Source organism: Thermobia domestica, chromosome 18, assembly GCF_964235325.1.
Source record: "Thermobia domestica chromosome 18, izTheDome1.hap1.1, whole genome shotgun sequence".
Lineage (NCBI taxonomy): Eukaryota > Metazoa > Arthropoda > Insecta > Zygentoma > Lepismatidae > Thermobia > Thermobia domestica.
In genome coordinates, this window is record NC_137471.1 from 141,158,088 (window position 1) to 141,178,520 (window position 20,433).

The 20,433-nt window shown below is 33.4% G+C and overlaps 1 protein-coding gene across 6 annotated transcripts in view; it reads right to left on the reverse strand.

Annotated features, from left to right (window-relative positions):
• The window catches only part of LOC145674980 (putative Na(+)/H(+) antiporter nhx-9), a 148,893-nt gene that overhangs the window by 29,675 nt on the left and 98,785 nt on the right, over window positions 1-20,433 (reverse strand). For 2 of the 6 annotated variants that reach the window (XM_081745304.1, XM_081745303.1), the window contains exons 11-13: window positions 20,159-20,228; window positions 12,311-12,409; window positions 7,719-7,883 (exon numbers count right to left, since the gene is read on the reverse strand). In XM_081745304.1, coding sequence (XP_081601430.1) covers window positions 7,719-7,883; window positions 12,311-12,409; window positions 20,159-20,228 — 334 coding nt within the window. The remainder of the gene's footprint in view (window positions 1-7,718; window positions 7,884-12,310; window positions 12,410-20,158; window positions 20,229-20,433) is intronic. The other 4 variants (XM_081745306.1, XM_081745305.1, XM_081745308.1 and 1 more) reach the window with 2 other exon arrangements.

Sequence of the window (20,433 nt, forward strand, 5' to 3'; positions counted from 1 at the left end):
AAAATGAGACGTCAACAGTTTTGACGCGAGTAGTGTTAATAGAAATCTTTTAAATAATAAAGTTGTGTGTGAAACAAGTATGTGGCTTGAGAATATCATTAAGTACGTTTTGTAATAATATCTAATAAAGAAGTGAAGAAAGATAGTACTTTTTAAATTTGAATTACATTTAGTAAACAGTCTATTCTGATAATAAAATAAAATGAAATATTTCAGTTTTACGTCCCAGGCTTATGCTGGCTAGGCTAAAGGAAAGGGTGATCATGAGAAATGAATGAAATGGTGGAATGAATAAAGTGAGAGAAAACTGGAGGACCCTGAGAAAACCCACGTACATGGCGTTTCTCCACCAGAAAGTTCATTTGGCGCGAGCTGGAATCGAACCTATTCTGATAATGTATGGTAGTATTAAGTGTTGCAATTACGGCTAAGAATGGGTAATTTTGTTACCTATTCTTTTCTTACCAACCACTAGATCATCTCTCGAGTGTTAAGTCTCATACCTTGACATTATAGTATTGGGTTTATTTTCCCCAGTAGATCACTACTTTGTGAGGACCCGCTTAGACTGACAAGTCTCACAACGCTTTCTTATTAGTCCGGTTCAAGACAAACTACTTGAAACATAAGGTGAAGGGTGAAACTCTGTTGGTGTTCCCTAAGTTGTGACGAATGCTTTATAAAAACTGGGCTGAAGTGTAAGCAATACAGTAATATTTTGAATCAGTTGCAGGCAGTCATTTGAATCACAACTGGATCTACAAAGGCTGCAGTGAAAGATTCAGCACCCACCCTACAACCCAGATTAAGCACTGCAGTGTTGGCAAGAACAGTCATATTGACTTAAGCATTGTCATGCAGGATGTGAACTCCAACGCAAACCAACTGATTCAAATCACTGTCAACAACAAACTGACGCAGCTAGATTGAAAAATTGACACATTTCTTTCATAGATGGCACTATATTCCACATGAACGGCTTGTTACCACTGGCACAATATTTCAGGACCAGCCCGAACACTTTTGGAAATACTTTCGTATCATGTTAACAGAATTACGGTATATAAGGAGCAGTCAAAATTTTTTGGAATGTTGTTTTACTTTTGATATTTATGAGGCAATCACCATTAATCTTATATAGTACAGTCCTTAGGTTGCCTAATTACGAAATTGACAAGTGTGAACAGGTCATAACAGCTAATGTATGAAAAATGTAGCTGAACGGAGAAGTGTGTGATCAGTTGATGCAATGTCGCAATTCGAGCAACGTCCAAACCATTAAGTTCATGTGCGAATTGAAGGAAAGTCTCTTCAGAGACTTTCATAGCCTTAGAAACAGTCAGCACCATCGGATGTTTTGCTCTTCCCAAAGCTGAAAATGAGCCTCAAAGATGGGCTAAAAATGGGATCACAACGGCGGCTGAGATTCGGAAGACACCAAAAAAGGACTTTCGTCGGCGTTTCCATTAATAGCAGGAATGGTGGAGCATGCGTGTGCATGTTCATAAGGTGCCTACTTTGAAGATGATTAATTAAGTTACCGTGTGCTTATAGTTTGGTAATTAAGAGCTTCAACAAAATACCGGGAATATTTTGACTGCTCCTCGTACTTGCAACTTTTCTTTTAATTGTACGAGAATATTCATTTAGTTTGACGTATGACCAGACAAAGACATTAGAGCTGTATGGGATGAAAGCTTGTTAATTAAGGGCAGGATATATCGTTATCATGATTATTATTTTCATCATATCGACCTTACTAATTCTATCAAATATATGCACACATTCAGAAACACCTTATACAGAACCCTCTTCAATCTGACACACAATCATAGTCATACGTCTTGCAAATAAAATCAGAAAAATAAACACACTGCTGAACAAGACTGCACTTATTTAATATAAAAACACATTTACACGTGACGTTTCGATCTTCTAGCCAAGAGCGTACGTCTGATGAGAATCTTGGCTAGAAGATCGAAACGTCACGTGTAAATGTGTTTTTATATTAAATAAGTGCAGTCTTGTTCAGCAGTGTGTTTATTTTTCAGAACCCTCTTATTTATAAATACTTAAGCACTAACAAGATTACTGTAAGACGTAACATACAGAGACACCCACACGTAATATATACAAGCCACTACTGCTAACCGTGAGCTTTAAATGTCTTAAAATTAAAATAGCAGACAAAGCTTCTACATTTTGTATTTTACTACATTTTGCTGTATATCTACTATTAATGGCTAACTATTGCATTAAGATTTCGTTTTACATAAACATTTGGAGCACTAATTTTCAATGTATTTATTTATTCAAGTTTCTAGCAATGCTACTGGGTAAACACAATAAAATTAAGAGCAACTGTTGCAAAAGAAATTAAAACGTTTTTAATTTTTGTTTCAATAAACAAGTAAGTGGTTTGTTGCTAGTGAATTTTGATGTTGTTGGGTGTAAATTGAAATGAAGTAACTTAATATACACTATTCACTACTTCTCTGTTGGTAATGGCTATATAAAATACTAACGTGGAAGACTATTAACCCAGATACCCAGGAGAAGATTCGCAACAGACGACTTGGTAATGGATCAAAAGCAAGTAAGATGGTTCTTTTTAAGTGTATTAGGTCATCATCTTTAGCAAGGATGTATCGCAACAGATTGTTAAGGGCTTTTCTTAAGTGTTTATGTTTGAGGCGGTATCTGTTAAACTTCATAAGAAAAAGTAAGTAATTTTATGCTTTTATGACATTTCCTTATTACAATACCGACATTAAGACCATTCTGCTTTGTAATATTGTGTGAGATTCCCTTTCCAGCAATGGATATTATTAAAACCATTCTTAAATCATTTTAACCGTAAATTACAGAACATTTGATCATGTAGACTTCTCATTCTATTAGCTTAGAACATCCTTCTCTATTAACGATGCACAAAATTAATAAAAATTTTGATAGCACTATCTTAGGAAGAACTTTCTTCATTTTCACTTGTCATATTTCAATTCGTTTATTCCAAATCGCTTAGCTTGGAATAGCTTTCGAAACAAACAAAGTCAAATTCAAAGGGTTAATACAGACTTTTAAAATACGTTGATCCTTCTGCCCTCAAATTCACCCTTTTATTTTGAAAATCTATAATAATAATAATAATAATAATAATAATAATAATAATAATAATAATAATAATAATAATAATAATAATAATAATAATAATAATAATAATAATAAATGACTCACTATAAAGATCTTTCTTATTCTTGGACCCAGCCGTGGGTTTTTATTTAATATCAGTGAGCCTTGGGCTATGATCTCTAATACACTTTATTTGTTATAAGTTATTGTATATATTGAATATTCTTGATCGATTATCTATTTGGATTATTAATTCTGTTTTGTTATGTTCCGTAGAATCTTTGGAATAATTTGGTTAAATAGCTCCTGCATTATTTGATGCCACAAAATGATATTCGTAGAAATAAAATTGTCGAAGTATAGCTGCTTTTGTGTATATCATATTTAGATTAACGGACTGGCCTGAACAAATTATTTTAATGTGAAATTATAGATGGTAAAATTATATAAAATGCTTGTTACTATGAGTCCTTCGCTAGATACTTCATTAAGTTATTCCTAAGAGAAGAAAATGTTTGGCAGTTATACAGAAATTTTGTAACAGATAAATAAAAGTAACTTTATTTAGAATATAATATGTACTTAAAATAAGCGATGATAAAATAAATTTTAATTATTCTAAAAGTATATATTGAATTTCGTTGTGTTGTAAGAATCCTATAATTATGTGAATTAGATTCCAGTTATTTGTCGCCAAAATGTTTTCAAGAGAGTAAGGTCCAAATCCCAAATATCTATAAATTTGGCTAACATATGTCTCGTTTCTTTTTCGGTTTTTTCACAAGCAAACATTATATGATCTACTAGGCCAATATTATATGATCTATTTTGCAACAACATAGGTTAGTTTCAGTTTTATTTATTTGGTATAATGTGCATGGTGTTGGTGTGGTATTGAAGAGTAACCAATAAAGCAAAATTATTTTACGTTTTGTCCATTTGTGTATGGTGTTCCATGCTTTAGGTTTAGTTATATCCACGATATTCCAGTAATATATTCCTAGATCTTATCTATTTCTGTAAACATAATTTTAATCATTTTAGAGCCTATCAATTACTTGTTACTGTTGTCAATTTACTAAAAAGACTGGCGGAATATATTAAAAACTCGAAACAATGAGACCATGGGCGCCCGCAGGGGAGGGCAGGGTGGGGCCCGAGCCCGCTCTGGCTTACGAAAATGTATACGTAATATAGCAAACCACGTATATTAAATACCAGAAATATCAGATGTAATATAGCAACCATAGAGATGGGTTCCGCTCTAGAAAATTTTCTTCGGGCGCCCCTGAATGAGACGTTATACAACAAGTCTGTCTAAAAGAAACCATTTATAAAATAGAGAAGTTAAGAATCATTAGAAATGTAAATAGAAAGGTAGAATAAAAATATACGTATTTTTATTACTACGAAAAAAATTAAAGTTAATTTAAAAATGACCATTCTTGACCAAAATTGGTTCAATATTCTCGATACTTTAACCGTTGTTTTAGAAGAAAAAGAAATAAAATCTTTGCAATAAGTCTACGGATGAAAAATAGTAAAAGGGATTCAAGATAATTGTCTATTTACAGTGAGAAGGATTCCTTGTATTTAACATGCTTTCCTTGTTACCTTTTAAAAATTAAAATGAAATATTTTAATTTAACGTCCCACGATTACGCTATTTAGTCTAAGGGATATGGTGATTAACGCAAATGAATGATGATGGAAGAATTGGTGGAATGAGAAAGTGAGAGAAAATAGGAATATTCCGAGAAAACCCATGAACATGATTATTATCTTTTAAATTTCATTGTCTTCATATTGAATTGCAATTAAAAGTGATATAAGGAAAGCCAACCGATTTTAAAGTTTAGTATTTACTTGTGATTTGTGATTTAGCGTTTATCATTATCTTTTCAAGAGACCCTACTTGGAAATATATCGACCATGCAAGAGTGGTTCAAGAAACTTTTCACACGTTAATGCAAGCTCTATCTATAAATTTATTAATCAAACTCTCACTTTTACACGAACAAGTATGTTGTATGTGAATGTATAGAAGCCGAAAATAATTTTCACTAGTACAAAAATGGAAGGTAATGCTGATATTTAAAGAAGATTGAAACGATTTAGAAAAGTTCATTGTAATATGAAGTTACTATATTTGAAACTGCATTCTCATAAAAACAAACTTTGCTAGGAGATAACAGTTCTGTTTGAAAACGACAATTGACACGTGATAATGACTGCGATAATTAAGCGTCATTGTATTATACCAAATTTCAAATCGAAAATGGTGGACAATATTATTTCCTCTCATTCTATATATTAAAATGCTAGATTTATATGTTTTTGGTCAAGAAAAGTTTATATGTTTGTGGCTGATCCTTTCGACAGTAAGTTCTCGGGAACCATAGGCTCTAGAAAGATGCCTTTTTCACTGATCGATTACAAATTTTGTGTAGAGTGTTTAGTTTTAATTGAACCTTTAAAAAATGGCCGTTATTTCTTTGTTACATTCTTAGGGGTACACTCCAAGTGTTAAAATTTTAAAAAAGTAAAGTATCATATCCTACCAGTTATGCTACATTCTAACCCCACACATTTGTATAAAAGGTTAGTATATCTCTCAGGCGTTTGTTTCATGGCCAAATGATGAAAAACAAAGAATAACCATTTCTCCAATCTAAGATCAATCTTTATTGTTTGGAGTATTTTGTCCAATGAACATATATCACTGACATTATAATTAATTCTGTGTATAATGTATTTGCTTATTACATACTATGCAAGAAGAAAGAAAACACTGATCATACATGAATTAGAAACTCCAACCGGCAGTAGGCTCAAATTTTGCAAACGGCGCGAGATATTCAAAAAATAATCGAAAAAATCTCCCATTTATGGTGCCCCTTGCCGATTTTTATTAAGACTTCTTTCACTTGTGTCTCTAAAGGAACATATACAAATGTTGTGAGGACTGACAAGGAGATTCATGCGGAGATTCATGTGAATGATGCTCTGTGTAGAGAGCGCAGGGTCAGCTAGTTATATTTTTTTTAAAAAAATGTGTAGAGTATACTGTTTTGAGTCGTTCGTGGTTTATGATTCATGCACACGAGTTATAAAGCGAAATCAAGCTATTCACGAGCACGCGGGGGTACTTCACTTACCAAGCAGTAATTGCCGCTCTTCAGCAGTAGAAGCTCCACCACCTAAGGGGGGTCAGGGGTCAGGAATTTCATTAAATACTTCATATTAAAGAGTACTGTACCAGACAAAATTTTAACTCTTCTCTGAACATGAAACACTTAACACTGATAGAATCTGTTACCTCACTATTCTCCTAAGTGAGAATCACATTTAGCAGCATTAATACAGAGTATTTCAAAAAGAATGACCTGAATTTGGATGGTAATAATTACGGAACATGGGACGTGCCACGAAGAAAATGAGTGCTGTGTGATTGGGTGTGGCCTAGGGTTTCAGAAAATCGCCGTTAGATGTCAGTCAATGCGTTTTTTCAGTTTGCAGTCAGACAGAAGTAAGATGGCATCCGCTCAAGAGAAGGAGTTTTGTGTGCTACAGTTTGTGAAGATTTCGGTCCAGTGTGCCTTTTGTCAGCGTTTTGGCATTGATCCGCCTGCACCCAAAACCATTCGTCCTTGGTATCGCCAATTTGAAGAGACAGGACGCTTGTACAAAGATAAGAGTCCAGTTTGAGCTCGCACTTCCAATGAAATTGTGGAATTTAGATGTTTTTCGTGCTGCTGCTAGTAAACACATAGAATATTTGTAATAGCATAGCTAGAACTTGAAGATTTAGTAAGTAGTTTGCAGTTTATCCCATTTTTGTAGTATATTTTTATCAATTCATATGGAGTTTTAAAATCAGGTCATTCTTTTTGAAACACCATGTAGTTTTCAACTAAGAACCAGAAAAAGCAAGGAAACCATTGTAACAAAAATACGGCGCTTACGTATGGTTCTAAAAGTTTTTCATTATTGATAACAAAAAGATCACCAGCAGCTCTTGAGACTAGTCTCACTGGGTTAAAAAAAAAATACTTTTGAGCTAAGGAAAGAAAGGGGATCTAATATACTAATTCTTGCATACACCTTTCTGAAACTGTATGAAATTTTCCTCCATTAGCTTGCTGCGATAAATTGTAAATTTTTATTGATGTGACATTCTCCAAGAATTGCTGCTAAGAAACTTTTCTATAAAATGCTATATTGGCGACATAGAGATTCAAATATCTATCAGATTGTGGCAATTAATGTTCTTAAGATGTTTCGAAACGAGAAAAGAGAATCGAACCGAGACATTTTTTTCACATGGGTAACGGTAATTAAAATATATGCTAATTTAAAGTTTAATATTGTCAATTATACTTTACAATCTTATTCTTAAACAAAAAAAAATATTCTTATTGCTAATAAAATACATTTTTAAAAAGTATACCATAAACATCTGTTATTCTTCACAAAGTCATTCAAAACTACAGCAGATATATATTCTATTTAAGACTGTGCAACTATACTACATAATTACACTAAAGTGCAAATAGATGTAGAAAACTAAGAAAGATCCAACATACCATTACCTCTTCTCCAAGGCAGAGAGAGCTCTGCAACAGTTGGTGTGTTGTCATAGTCAACGGTGGGCTTAGACATGCGTCTGACTAGCCTTACTTGTCTGGGGTTATACACAGGCAGGCAAGGAATTTGACTTATTACAATAGGGCCCTTCTGCACACCACCAACTAACACAGACATAAATGCAAACAAAAACAGGTTTACAAGTTGCAAAATAAATTAAGCAAACGGAACGAAAATAAAGAAAAGAATAAAAGAAAAACAATTATACAAGAGATTGGCTCTAGCTACACCAAACAAACTGAAATCTACTTTACACAAAGAAAACAATGTACTATACAAGTTGATGGAAACAAAGCAAAAAAGAAAAACGAAAATATATTCTGGACTCTTATATATTAATGAACAAATTAACGAATACGGTTTTATTTTTATTTTTTTTTAATAAGTTCCTCCCATTAACTTCTTTGTTAAACTGTGTGACTGGTCTTTGAATTCAACTCAATCCTTAAAAGTAACCCTCTAGGATGGCGCAGATAAAAGAATCCCGTGTAAGAATAAAGGAAATGAAGTAAAATTACAGAAACGAAAAGCGGAAATGGACTTACCATTTATTTACAATGAAAAAAGAGAGAAAAATATAGTGAAATATACATTTATAGAAGATGTTGAAAGTGATCCCCCTGCGATATCAATGCACAACTCTGCACGTGTAAGCACATTCAGATACACTCGGCGTAAAATTCGGATATCGATGGCGGCAACTTCAAGGCTAATGTTATCATTCAGTTCCTGTATTGTATGTGGATTAGTTTCATAGACCCCACAGGAAGAAATCACATGCTGGTAGATCCGGCGAACGTGGTGGCCACAAACCTTTGCTGGCAGTTCGTTTCTCAGAGAAGACACCATAGACTCGTTGCAGGGATATCTTACAATCGATGTCCATTGTTGTAGCTGTTTACTCAATTTCAGAAGTCGAAATATTGCATTCGCATTCGAAAGGGAAAGGGCTACTTTTAACTGCGCCACTCTGTATTATAATTCTAGAAAACCTACCCTTTCCGGTTTTTCTTTAAAGTAATTAATGCTGTGGAGCATAGTTCCCAATCCATTCTACCGTTTATTTGCTTTCTAAACCCCGGAATGAATTTGTGTGGATTTACTTTGTTGGTCTCACAATATAAAATACATACTATTGAAAATATCCTTATTAAACCTCTCAGAACTCAAGCAACAATTGCACTTGCTGAAGGTTTCATTTTTTAGTAGCCTCGGTCCCTTGTCAAACTTTTCACATCCACGACTTAAAACAATTGTTTTCCATGTTAATTCTGAAATTATTACCTAAATAATTAATATTTTTCTGATCAGAGTATGTACTTCTTTATTAAAATTAAAATGGAAATCTTTCCATCACGTAACGCTATCTTCCTCAGATGTTAATAAACATGTGTGTGTTCATATTAATCTGAACATGCATATACAAATTAACGTCTGAGGAAGATGACGTTATGTTGTGAAAAGTGTTATGAATTATTTTAATTTTAACAAAGAAGTACATACTCTAGTCAGAAAAGTAAAAATGGTTTTCTTAGGTAATACGACACAGAATGAATGACGTGTTTTGAAACAGGTTTTTCACGATAAAACTGGGGAAGAAATTTGAGACAAATAGAATTATGGCGCTAGAATTCCATTGAAAAATCTCTCGGCGATTGTCAACCCATTTTGGGACGAAAAACAGATATATTGTTAATAAAACATAATTTCCCAGTGGTTAAACCCAACATTAAAAAAAAAAAAAAATGGAAGGTTCACCCGAACAAGAACAGGTTCAACCCGCGCCGAACAAAATTTATCTACTTATTATTAACGAAAGTAACCACTCTTACTATTAAATATTGTTAATAAATAAATAAATAACCTCATTATGAAAACTAAGTAAATTTGAGTATATTGACATATTTATTCTTGCCTTGTTTCCATTCAGTTGTAAAGTACTCCAGAGTACAGCAAGTGAAGAAATGTGCAAATGGAAAAAAACAGGTGTGAATTATAAAACATACTAAAGTGCACAGATCTACAATATATAAATTAAAAGTAAAACAAGTAAAAAAAAAAAAAAAAAAAAAGTGATGTCTTCTAGCTATTATACATAATGCACATTCACACACAAATTATTATGCTACTATTTACTATAAAGGGTTCTACTATCAAAGTTGCTATTACCAAAATAAGAAAACACAATGACAAAATACTAAGACTAGGCTGCTTTTATGTCAGATTAAAGCAACACTGCAGGTTTGTCCATACACTAAATTCATGCCACAATTTAAGGAAACTACCTTAAGAGTATCATGTAACTTACTGATGATATATCCATCTCGTAATTGAGGAAGTGTGATGACCTAAACATAATTCTTTTATGTGCTGTTAGTATTATTATCTACTATAGTGATAGTACCTTTTAAAAATAATAAAATTTCTATAGATAATACGAAACGTTTGCACATAAATGAATTAATACCAGTTTTTCCTAAAGTAATATTTTAAAAATCAAAATTCTTTCACTTTGAAGTTTACAATAACTATCGGGTTAGTTTACTAATGAATAACTCTATTTTGGTACTACTGTATAAATTACAATGTTAGATTAGAGAACTTTTTAAGAGTAAATGAGGGGCTGATTAGTTGAAGAGTTTTGTTGATCATTCGATTCTCGCTTATTACTTCCGTTTGCTTCTATTACTACGGCAAAATATCTAACAGTAATTAATATTTCCAGTCTAACTATGTACAACAGGATAATGTATCAATATTAACTCATAAAATTTTGTACACATTTTTGGCAAGAACCTAAAGAAACGCTGATGCAATCAAAGCATAGCTTAACAGTGATTGAAGCAAAAAACAAGTGAAATAGCAAACTTCTTGTTTAATCTTTTGATAAAACTTTTTGGATAGAAGAATGTTTCCATGTATTTAAAGATTTATGAATACAAAGATTTAATGATGAAACTTTTTGGATAGAAGGATGTTTCCATGTATTTAAAGATTTATGAATACAAAGATTTAATGATGAAACTTTTTGGATAGAAGAATGTTTCCATGTATTTAAAGATTTATGAATACAAAGATTTAATGATGAAACTTTTTGGATAGAAGAATGTTTCCATGTATTTAAAGATTTATGAATACAAAGATTTAATGATGAAACTTTTTGGATAGAAGAATGTTTCCATGTATTTAAAGATTTATGAATACAAAGATTTAATGATGAAACTTTTTGGATAGAAGAATGTTTCCATGTATTTAAAGATTTATGAATACAAAGATTTAATGATGAAACTTTTTGGATAGAAGAATGTTTCCATGTATTTAAAGATTTATGAATACAAAGATTTAATGATGAAACTTTTTAGATAGAAGAATGTTTCCTTGTATTTAAAGATTTATGAATAGATAGTAGTTGTTTATAATATGGGCGAAAATATGGTTAATCTCTTCAACTCTGTTTCTTTCTCAAAACATATTTTCTTAAAATATAATAGTTTCATCTAGCTGCTTCTGCAAATTTACGAGTTTATATCACTGCGGAATATTTCACATAATTTCCCAACCATTAATTGTAATAAGAATAAACGCAATATTTTTGTTGTGATTATGCTGATTGAAAACATAATTTTAGTAGCTTACTCGCTATCATAATGAAGAATTCTCAACTATGATAGTCTGAAATAACGAGCAGGAAACAATCTACACCGTATGATTAAATAAATAAATAATACTAGTGGTTTCGTTTTCAAGTATAACAGTAATTTTCAGATTTTTAAACTGATAAATAATATTCTTTGCGTAATAGTCTACTGAAAATGAACTTCACGTATTTTAGATTTAGATATTAAACAAATATCTTTTAAAAAGAATTACCGAATGAGTTGTTCTACTGGAACAAGATATCATGCGAAAGATACATATGAGATACAGAAATAATTCTATACAAAGCTAGTAATGGATTTATAATTCTGGCATTATAGGTACCAAGAAAATACTCATGGTCTTTTTCTGTCTTTTTTATTTATTTATTTATTTATTGTTTTATTGTACTTAAACAACGGAGTAAAACATCATTTAAATACGATAATTAGGAAAGATGTCATTCAAACTTTCCACAATTTCGAAAATTTTGGACAATTTTTGTAAGCAATAATTAAAGAGAAAAAAAAACTAATCAAAAACTGTATTTCTGCTAAAATTTGTTGCTCTGGAGCTTGAACTACGCGGTCTCCATTATTATGCATAGCAGCAAACACATTAAACAGTTGGTCTAGAAGGACTGAACTTGAATCAATCAAAAATCTTTCAATCAACATGGACATTAGAGCATGCAATAAGTACCTTGCATACTGAAAGTCAACATTCATATATAAAAAGCTAATTTTTTTTCTGCCAGCAAAAAACAAAAGCATAAGCACAGAAAATCACGAAGTTACTGTTGAATATGGAAGATGCCAATAAAAAAAAATGTTTCTTACAAATTGATACAAGTTAAATATTAGAGTACGAAGAGAAGCTGAAAAAGCAAGTCTACCTGTAGGCTTCACAGAAAACGTTATTCCTCCATCAACGTCTTCTTTGCTTCCAGATTTTACTAAATCCGATTCTTCTTCTAACACTTCATTTATATAATCTGAAATATACATGTGCAAAATATGTCGTATTTTTGCTTAAAGTTACGTGGTAACACATTAATAATGAGAAATTTTATATTGTTTTGATAATGATTTATTTGTTTTTGTTAGTATAAATTGTACATGCTAATATAATTAAAGAACTACTGTCTAAACTGTTCGTATGTTTAATACGTTATTATTTCACTATTAATTAATATTGCAGAACTCTTTAATATCTTTGAGAAATCTTTTTATTGGCCAATATAAAATAATGTGTTTATGTCTACTGTATTGTACGTGTTTATTTAAATAAATTATATTATATCGATTGTGTATTGTATTATACCGTAGATCCAAGATTATCCGAGTTAAACATGAATCTGACTAACCTCGAACAACACAAACTTTCTCCAAAATGAACAGCAGTGCTACATTTACAGTAATACAGGCGTAAGCTATAGTTTAATTACTAAATAGGTCTACATTAATTGCTATACAGCATGTTTAATCGTTCAGGCCCGGCTAATCGGTGCTCTACTTTATTAAATTTATCGTTCTTTGTATATGTCTAGCATAATTTGTTTGTATCGCCGCGTTATACCATATTTACATGACGATACACATTGCAAAACAGGAGGCTGCGATGGCTCAGTGGTAAAACGTTCACCTCTGGTGAGTGAGGTCCCTGGTTCGATCCCAGTTCTTGTCAAGTGGTTTTCGTGGTAGGCGCACCGTGTGCGTGGGTTTTCTCACGGTTTTCTTGTATTGTTCCACTATTTTACGAGAGAGCATCAGAAACTACGGTTACAAGACCGATATTTCGGGAGTTTTGTCTGTCATAGAGGAATGAGGAGTGTGCGGTAATTTTAATGAATGGAGTTGACAACGTTCAAAGTTTCAGGTTGTTGTATATAAACACAAAACTCGTTTGGAAAACTGGTCTCGCGAAGGAGTCTGCTCAGTTATTAAATTTCTGCGGGTGAAACATGTAACCGCAGCTTAAATTCACCGGCAGCTGATAGAGGTTTACGGAGAGACGTTAATGTCTCGTCAGCATGTCGCAGAATGGTGTTGAAAGTTTGAGGTTGGTAAAGAAAGCGCCACTGACGGGCAGCGCAGTGGTCGACCCTGCACAGCATCAACAGATTTAGAACACAGCTTGGGTGGAGGACTTCATTCAGAGCAACAAGAGTATCACAATACAGCATCTGATAGCAGAATTGGGAATGTCGTTCGCAAGCATTCGTCACATTGTGCACGCTATACTGGGAAGTTTGTTCCCGATGTGTTCCACTCAAATACAGGATTTTTACCAGGAGGGAATCTTCAAACTTATTCCACGATGCAATAAGTGCCTCTGCCGATATGGAGACTACGTCGAAAAATAACCTAATGTATGCACTATATGTTTGTTCTACTGTATGTTGGCTCTATTGGTTACGTAAAATAATTTATACACGTTTCACTGTAGGCTTTGTAACCTTACTTTCTGATCACCCCTAGTAATTTTATCATCCATCTCAAGATTACAGTTTTTCTTAGCCTCGGAGCACAATCGTAGGACGTTAAAACTAAAAATAAAATAATACAAAACTACTGTATTATTATAATAAAAAGCATTATAGTTATCTAAAGAATACGAATGTCACGACCTGTAAGAGCAATGGAATCTTTTGAGTTTTACGTCCCACGATTATGCCGGTTAGGCTAAAGGAGACGGTGATTATGAGAAATGAATGAAATGGTGGAATGAAAAAAGTGGGAGGAAACGGGAGAACACCGAGAAAACCCACGCAAATGGTATTTGTCCACCATAAAGTTCACTTGGCGGGAGCAGGGTTTGAACCCGTGACCCCATGCATCAGAGGTGAACGCTCTACCACTGAGCCACCGCGGCCCCAGACTATAAGAGCAATTGAAGCAAGTATTTATAACATGATTTTTGTATATCTTTGCGTTTCATTGCTTTCAAGAGAAGAAATTTGTTATAATGTAGCATATTCGTGTATACGGATCTTTCTCGTGAATACAAAATGTTTATGCAATACATTGTATAATTTGTGAATATTTCTTATTCATATTTCATGTTGTTGTAATGTACGATATAATCTAAGAGTCAGGGCCTGCTCCAGGGTTTCCTGACGGGAAGGGGGGGGGTGCACCAACAATTACAGTACATTTGAATTAAATTTGAATTTTCTAAATGTCTTTAGGAACCTGTGGTGTGATTGAAGAATTGTCCTGAAAATGCTCAGTGTCTGATGTTGGGAAGCGAACTTTCCGAATGGAAGGCCAACGCTTTACCAACTGATCCACAGTCGCTGTGTATTGGTATAATTTTCAGTATATAAGTAGCTTGATGTTCTGGATCAGAAATTTCTTTAATCATGAATACTTGAAATTTGATGGACATTTATATCGTACAGAAATCTTATGAAATTGCTGAAAACTTAAAAACAGAATGAAAATATAGAAGTTTTGTAAACGAATGAAATCACTAAACTTAGGGGGTCACAGTGTGTAAAATGTACAGGAAAAGTTTTTTTAAACATCTTAAGATTTTAGTATAGTGCAGTAAAGTGTTACAACTGGATTTCGATTTTTGTATCTTACATAAATAATATAAAGAGTTTGTTTGTGTGTCCATCTGTGTGCGGTCTGGGGACGAGACGAGTGGACCGAGAGTTATCAAATTTTGGTCACGGGTACCTTGGTCCAGGCCCCAGACCAAAACGGAGCGTTTTTATTATTATTATTATTATTATTATTATTATTATTATTATTATTATTATTATTAATTCGAACCAAGGGGGTCAGGGAGGTGTGTTTACCAGGACATGTAAAAGTAGTAGAAAATGACCGATATTAGTGTCGAATTCATAGTTTTCGCGGTCGCTGGTCAATGGTGAAACTCCGATTCCATTAACTTCCAAATTCACCCCATTCGGATGCGGGCCAGGTATAACCGGTGGGGGGGATACCGAGACATGTAAAAATATTCCAAAATTGCCGATATTAGGGTAAAGGTATGCTTTCGCCGTCGCTGAGATCAATGTAACACTTCCATTAGCGATGACTTTCAAATTCAGATACCATTGTATGCAGGCCGGGAGTTACTTGCTGGGAGGGGGGTTACCGAGACATGTAAAAATAATCCAAAATGGCCGGTATTAGTATCCAATCCAGTTTTCGCGATCGCCGAGATGAATAGTGATACTCCTACAGGCGTTCATTTCCAAATACAGCCCCCATCGGCTGAGCCCAGAGGCTTTTTTTTTTTTAAATTCAAACCAGGGAGTCTCAGGGGGCATTACCAGGATATGTAAAAGTAGTAGAAAATGACCGATATTTTTTTCTTTCGTTGTTCAGTTTGTTTACATAGATATTTTATCTGACCCATGCAAAGAATGGGTATTTCAGCTAGTAATATATATCGTTAACAACAATTGTTGTTCATAAGAAATAAATCTTGACAGTGGTAGCACAGTATATAAACTGCAGAAATTTTCAAAAGTGTTACTATTTTCACTGCTAGCTTCTACTTTTAGATAGTGTATATTTACAACGAATGAAGGGGGGTTTGCATGTGCACCCCCCTTAATCCGTCCTTGTTTAGGATGACAAAATATTATGATTTACAAATTCAAAATACAAATAAACAATCCTTATGTATCTTTTTAATTTTTTTCTGTATTTTGTACTACACTGTTTTTATACTCGATTCCCAATACGATAATTTTGTATTATAAGAAAATTATGGTTTAACTCTTATCCGATCTATGGTGCGTTCTCGTGTCAAAATGCAGTGTTGTCTTTAACCGCTTATTTAGGTCCTATTATAGGCATTTAAGGTGGGTTTTTTTGTTGGTCAAGTAAGGCATAAACCAAAGAACACCCCAGATGCGTTTTAGAACCAGATGGTCAACTTGGTGGTGCCAAATTGGGGCGTGGGGTGTGATATCACATCAGTGGCATAGCACACTTTTGCCCCCCCCCCCCCGCAAAGCATAGAGAAGGGGCCCTAGTTGTAAAGCCGATAGAAGTAAGGTTGAGGTTCTACTTCTTTAAATCTTTATTCATCGCAAGACTTCGGGGCCCCCTATACCTCGGGGACTCCCCACACTGCGGGGGTTGCGGGCGCAGCTGCTACGCCACTGTATCACAGTTTTTCTCGAGACAATTTTCAAAACCTTTTCCCGCCCCTTAGCTTTCAAAATATCAGATTGGAATTTTGTACTTGTATTGTGTACAAAACTATGTATTTTTCTAATGATTTTCAAATCCCTCCGTCAACCCAGGCCCGGGCTAGAGGGATCAATTTTTTAAAAAAGTTATCTCCGAAAAAACTCCTGGTTTTCCCCAATTTTCCCGTTTCAGGTGTATGATAAAGACAAGCAAATGGTACCATTCGAAAAATTGCTCTATTGTGAAAAAAAACGAGGTATGAACCATGATCCTATAAATAGCAATGAATGCTTGACTGAAAGTCTAAAATTTACCTCAAAAAGCCAGGATCGGATAAGGATTAAGATAAAATATCTTATTTTTAATGCTAATTAAACTAGTTTTATTTTCATGGTTTTCAGACAAAAGAAAACACTTATGTTTGCTTCATGTGTGCCCCACCAATCCATACATCTAAAAACTAATGTAAATGTATGGACGAAGTAGTCTTTTTGTTTCCAAATGTGATGTCAGTATATTTATGTATTCATCCCATGATCGGGAAAGTTACTATTAACTTCATCTTGTTCTTTACACTATAAAACACATGAAAATATTTTTAAAATCTGCTTTTGGCTATCAAAAGCAGAAAAATTTTAACGTGAAAATTTCAGAAATTAAAAATATTGACCTTGCAATATATAGCTGTACAAATTAGTTTGGATCATGCAAATGGAACTAGAAAAGTGTACAACTGAACTATTTACAACAAAATACCATAACACACATATCTTGTAGTACTGTGTATGTGCAAAAGCTAATATTTTAACCAGTTAGCAGAAACAAAAGCTATAATAATGTATTTTACACTATATACAGTGGAATAAAATGCAAGCTTAATTACATGAGTAATACATTGCCCCATTATATGAGTATTACAGTACCCAGTCAGTGAATTACCTAGGTACCGTACTTCTCGTATTGACGGTAAAAACTATATTATTATTATTATTATTATTATTATTATTATTATTATTATTAAGTAATATCACAAAACAGATACGCTTAGAATACTATTTCTTCGATTCTCGACACATTTGATATATATACACTACCGCTCAAAAGTTTTCGAATACCCGGGATTTTTGTAAGCATTTACTGTGATCCTTTTTTTTTTTTTTTTTTTTTTTTTTTTTTTTTTTTTGCATGAACGAGGCATACATGCATGAACGAGGCCATACACGATCAACTTGCCTGTGGTTTCTTCATGCATGTAAATGCGATTATGGGCCCTTTAATACTCGTCGTTACTATTACAACGAGCAACAATGGAACATATGAAACCATCGGAAGCACTTTTCAAAGTATGATATTTTTGGTGTTTTAAACGTTAACAGGTTGACTGCCATGAGCATCATATGTGGGGCTCACCTTATTTTTCTGTGGGGTCATGAGCACCATATATGATGCTCATGCACGATATCACAAATTACTAACCTATTCAGGTTCGTGAGCATCGTATATGATGCTCATTATCACAAATTACTGTGAGAACCATGAGCATGACATATGGTGCTCGACTCCCATTGGTACATTTTCGGGAGAAGCAAAATAGCGCGACAAAAATTTGACATGACTATCCATAATTGAGCCAAAGGTAAGAAGAAATCTATGGCCTCCTGGGAGCAGTACCCTGAAATAATCTTGGTAGTCAACCTGTTAGCATATCAACATGCTATAAAGAACTGCAAAATTTGGAAAACTACTTTCTTTTTCAAATTTTTGTCACTACATTGACTCGCTACGTCTACATTTTCCAAATAAAAGTAATATCTTGCCTCTCCTTCCACATTTTTGTTTATGCTATGCAATATGTATATCAAATTGTATTTTGTTGGTTTCAATTTTAAGAATTATAATTTGACATATCATCTGCAGTACGCAGTACCTCTCAGACCTCAATTCAACTGTCGTCAAATTTGATACTATAGGCAGGAGTACCTCTCATGCAAGGCGGTGAAGTTCTCGTGTCAAAATAATAGGATATCAGTAGATGGTTACAAAAATCCGGGGTGTTCGAAAACTTTTGAGAAGTACTGGATAGTGCTAACGGACTACAGAGCACTATTTTACAAGTCAAAATAAAGCGATATATATATATAATTGTATACCTTTCAGGTTCTCATCTGGAGAAGCCAATTGCGCTATGTAACAACATTGCATATAAAGGATTATAAAATAGGTCTGCCAATCCATCGAACAGTTACATCGATTCTTTCCAGACGGCAGTTAAAAAGGATAGAAGTTGACACTAGTACCACCTACTAGTATAACAATCGATGTAACTATTGGATGGATTCGTAGACAATGCTAATTGTTCCAAATTAATCTAAGTTGCCACATAATGAAATTTTTGATTCCCCATAACGACTAAGGGAGGACCCGGAGGGTATACCGTTATATAGCATTTTCGTTTTATTTTTACCTGCAGAATAACGCTCTGTCGTCCATGGGAGCCATTTTTAAAACATCTGTTTGAAATAAACCGAAAATTCTTGTTGTGAGAGTTTACGTATACACGACATTTTGTAATTAACTAAAATATTTTTATGTAATTTGTAGAATAATTAGTAGTTTATTTCGATGTTTAATTCTGTCAAAGATGAAAAGATATTTCCCTTGTCGTTTAGATATCTTTCTAAATTAATAATATTATTTCCTGTTCTTCAAAACTGGTACAGATATCGTTAGTTTGGATTTTTACTCCAAATTGTGTTTAACACATGACGGTTACTATATAGCATATGCAGTACAATCTGTTAGTTGGTCACCAACTGTTCCACAAAAAATGTCTATTTATAAAGTGCCTAACTTATGAAGCAATAGTAGCACACATTCATTCTAATCATTTCACAGATAGGTCATATTCAGTGACAAAATTCTGCCACTGGTTTAACTGTATTAGGAAATCATAAACGAAGCCAAGTTTAGCTACAGGCTTTACATATTAGAAAAGTATTATCGTAGCCAAGTTTGGCAACAGGCTTTACTATATTAGAAAAGCATTAACGTAGCCAAGTTTGAAAACAGGCCTTACTATATTAGAAAAGCATTACCGTATCCAAGTTTGGTAACAGGCTTTACATATTAGAAAAGCATTAACGTGGTCTAGTCCAAGTTCGACAGCAGATTTTACTATATTAGATAAACCATTAGCGTTGATTAATAACCGAACCATAATAAGACCTTGTATCTGTGGAAACATGCAGATACAGATTTGCTACTATGGCTTGGAAGTTGGCTATTTCCATAGGCTAAGCGTTCTATGAAACCAAGGTGGCGTCTGTGAAATCAAGGTGGTCTAACGTAGGCAGATATTAATAAACTACCACGACCTATTAAGTTGAGTTTTTAAACTTCTATGTTTACTGAAAATGTAGATTTAGTTGAATTATTTAAAAATCAAGACGGTGTTCAGTATTTAAGAAATAGTAATATACAAAAGAGGAAACCAATTAATCGTAGTTACTTAAAATCAACTAGAATCGTAAAGTAAGATGTTCCATCTCCAATAATATAAATATATTCTAAAAGCTACTTACCGTGAGAGAATTGTTTAACAGACCCATTTTGAGTGATCCCAGGAAAACTAACGTGATTTACTTTTCCATCCTGTGAAAGATTAAATAACGTTTTGTACCAAATGGAAAAGAAAACTAGATAAAAATAAGATTAAAATACAAAAACGTAATTTCAAATGTTACGTTGCAGTAAAGGAGAATAGTGATTTTTAGTACGAAATTTGAAGTAAAAGCCGACCGAAAATTTTTCGAAAAACGAAAAATTGAAAAAATGAATTTTCCGAATTTGAAAAACA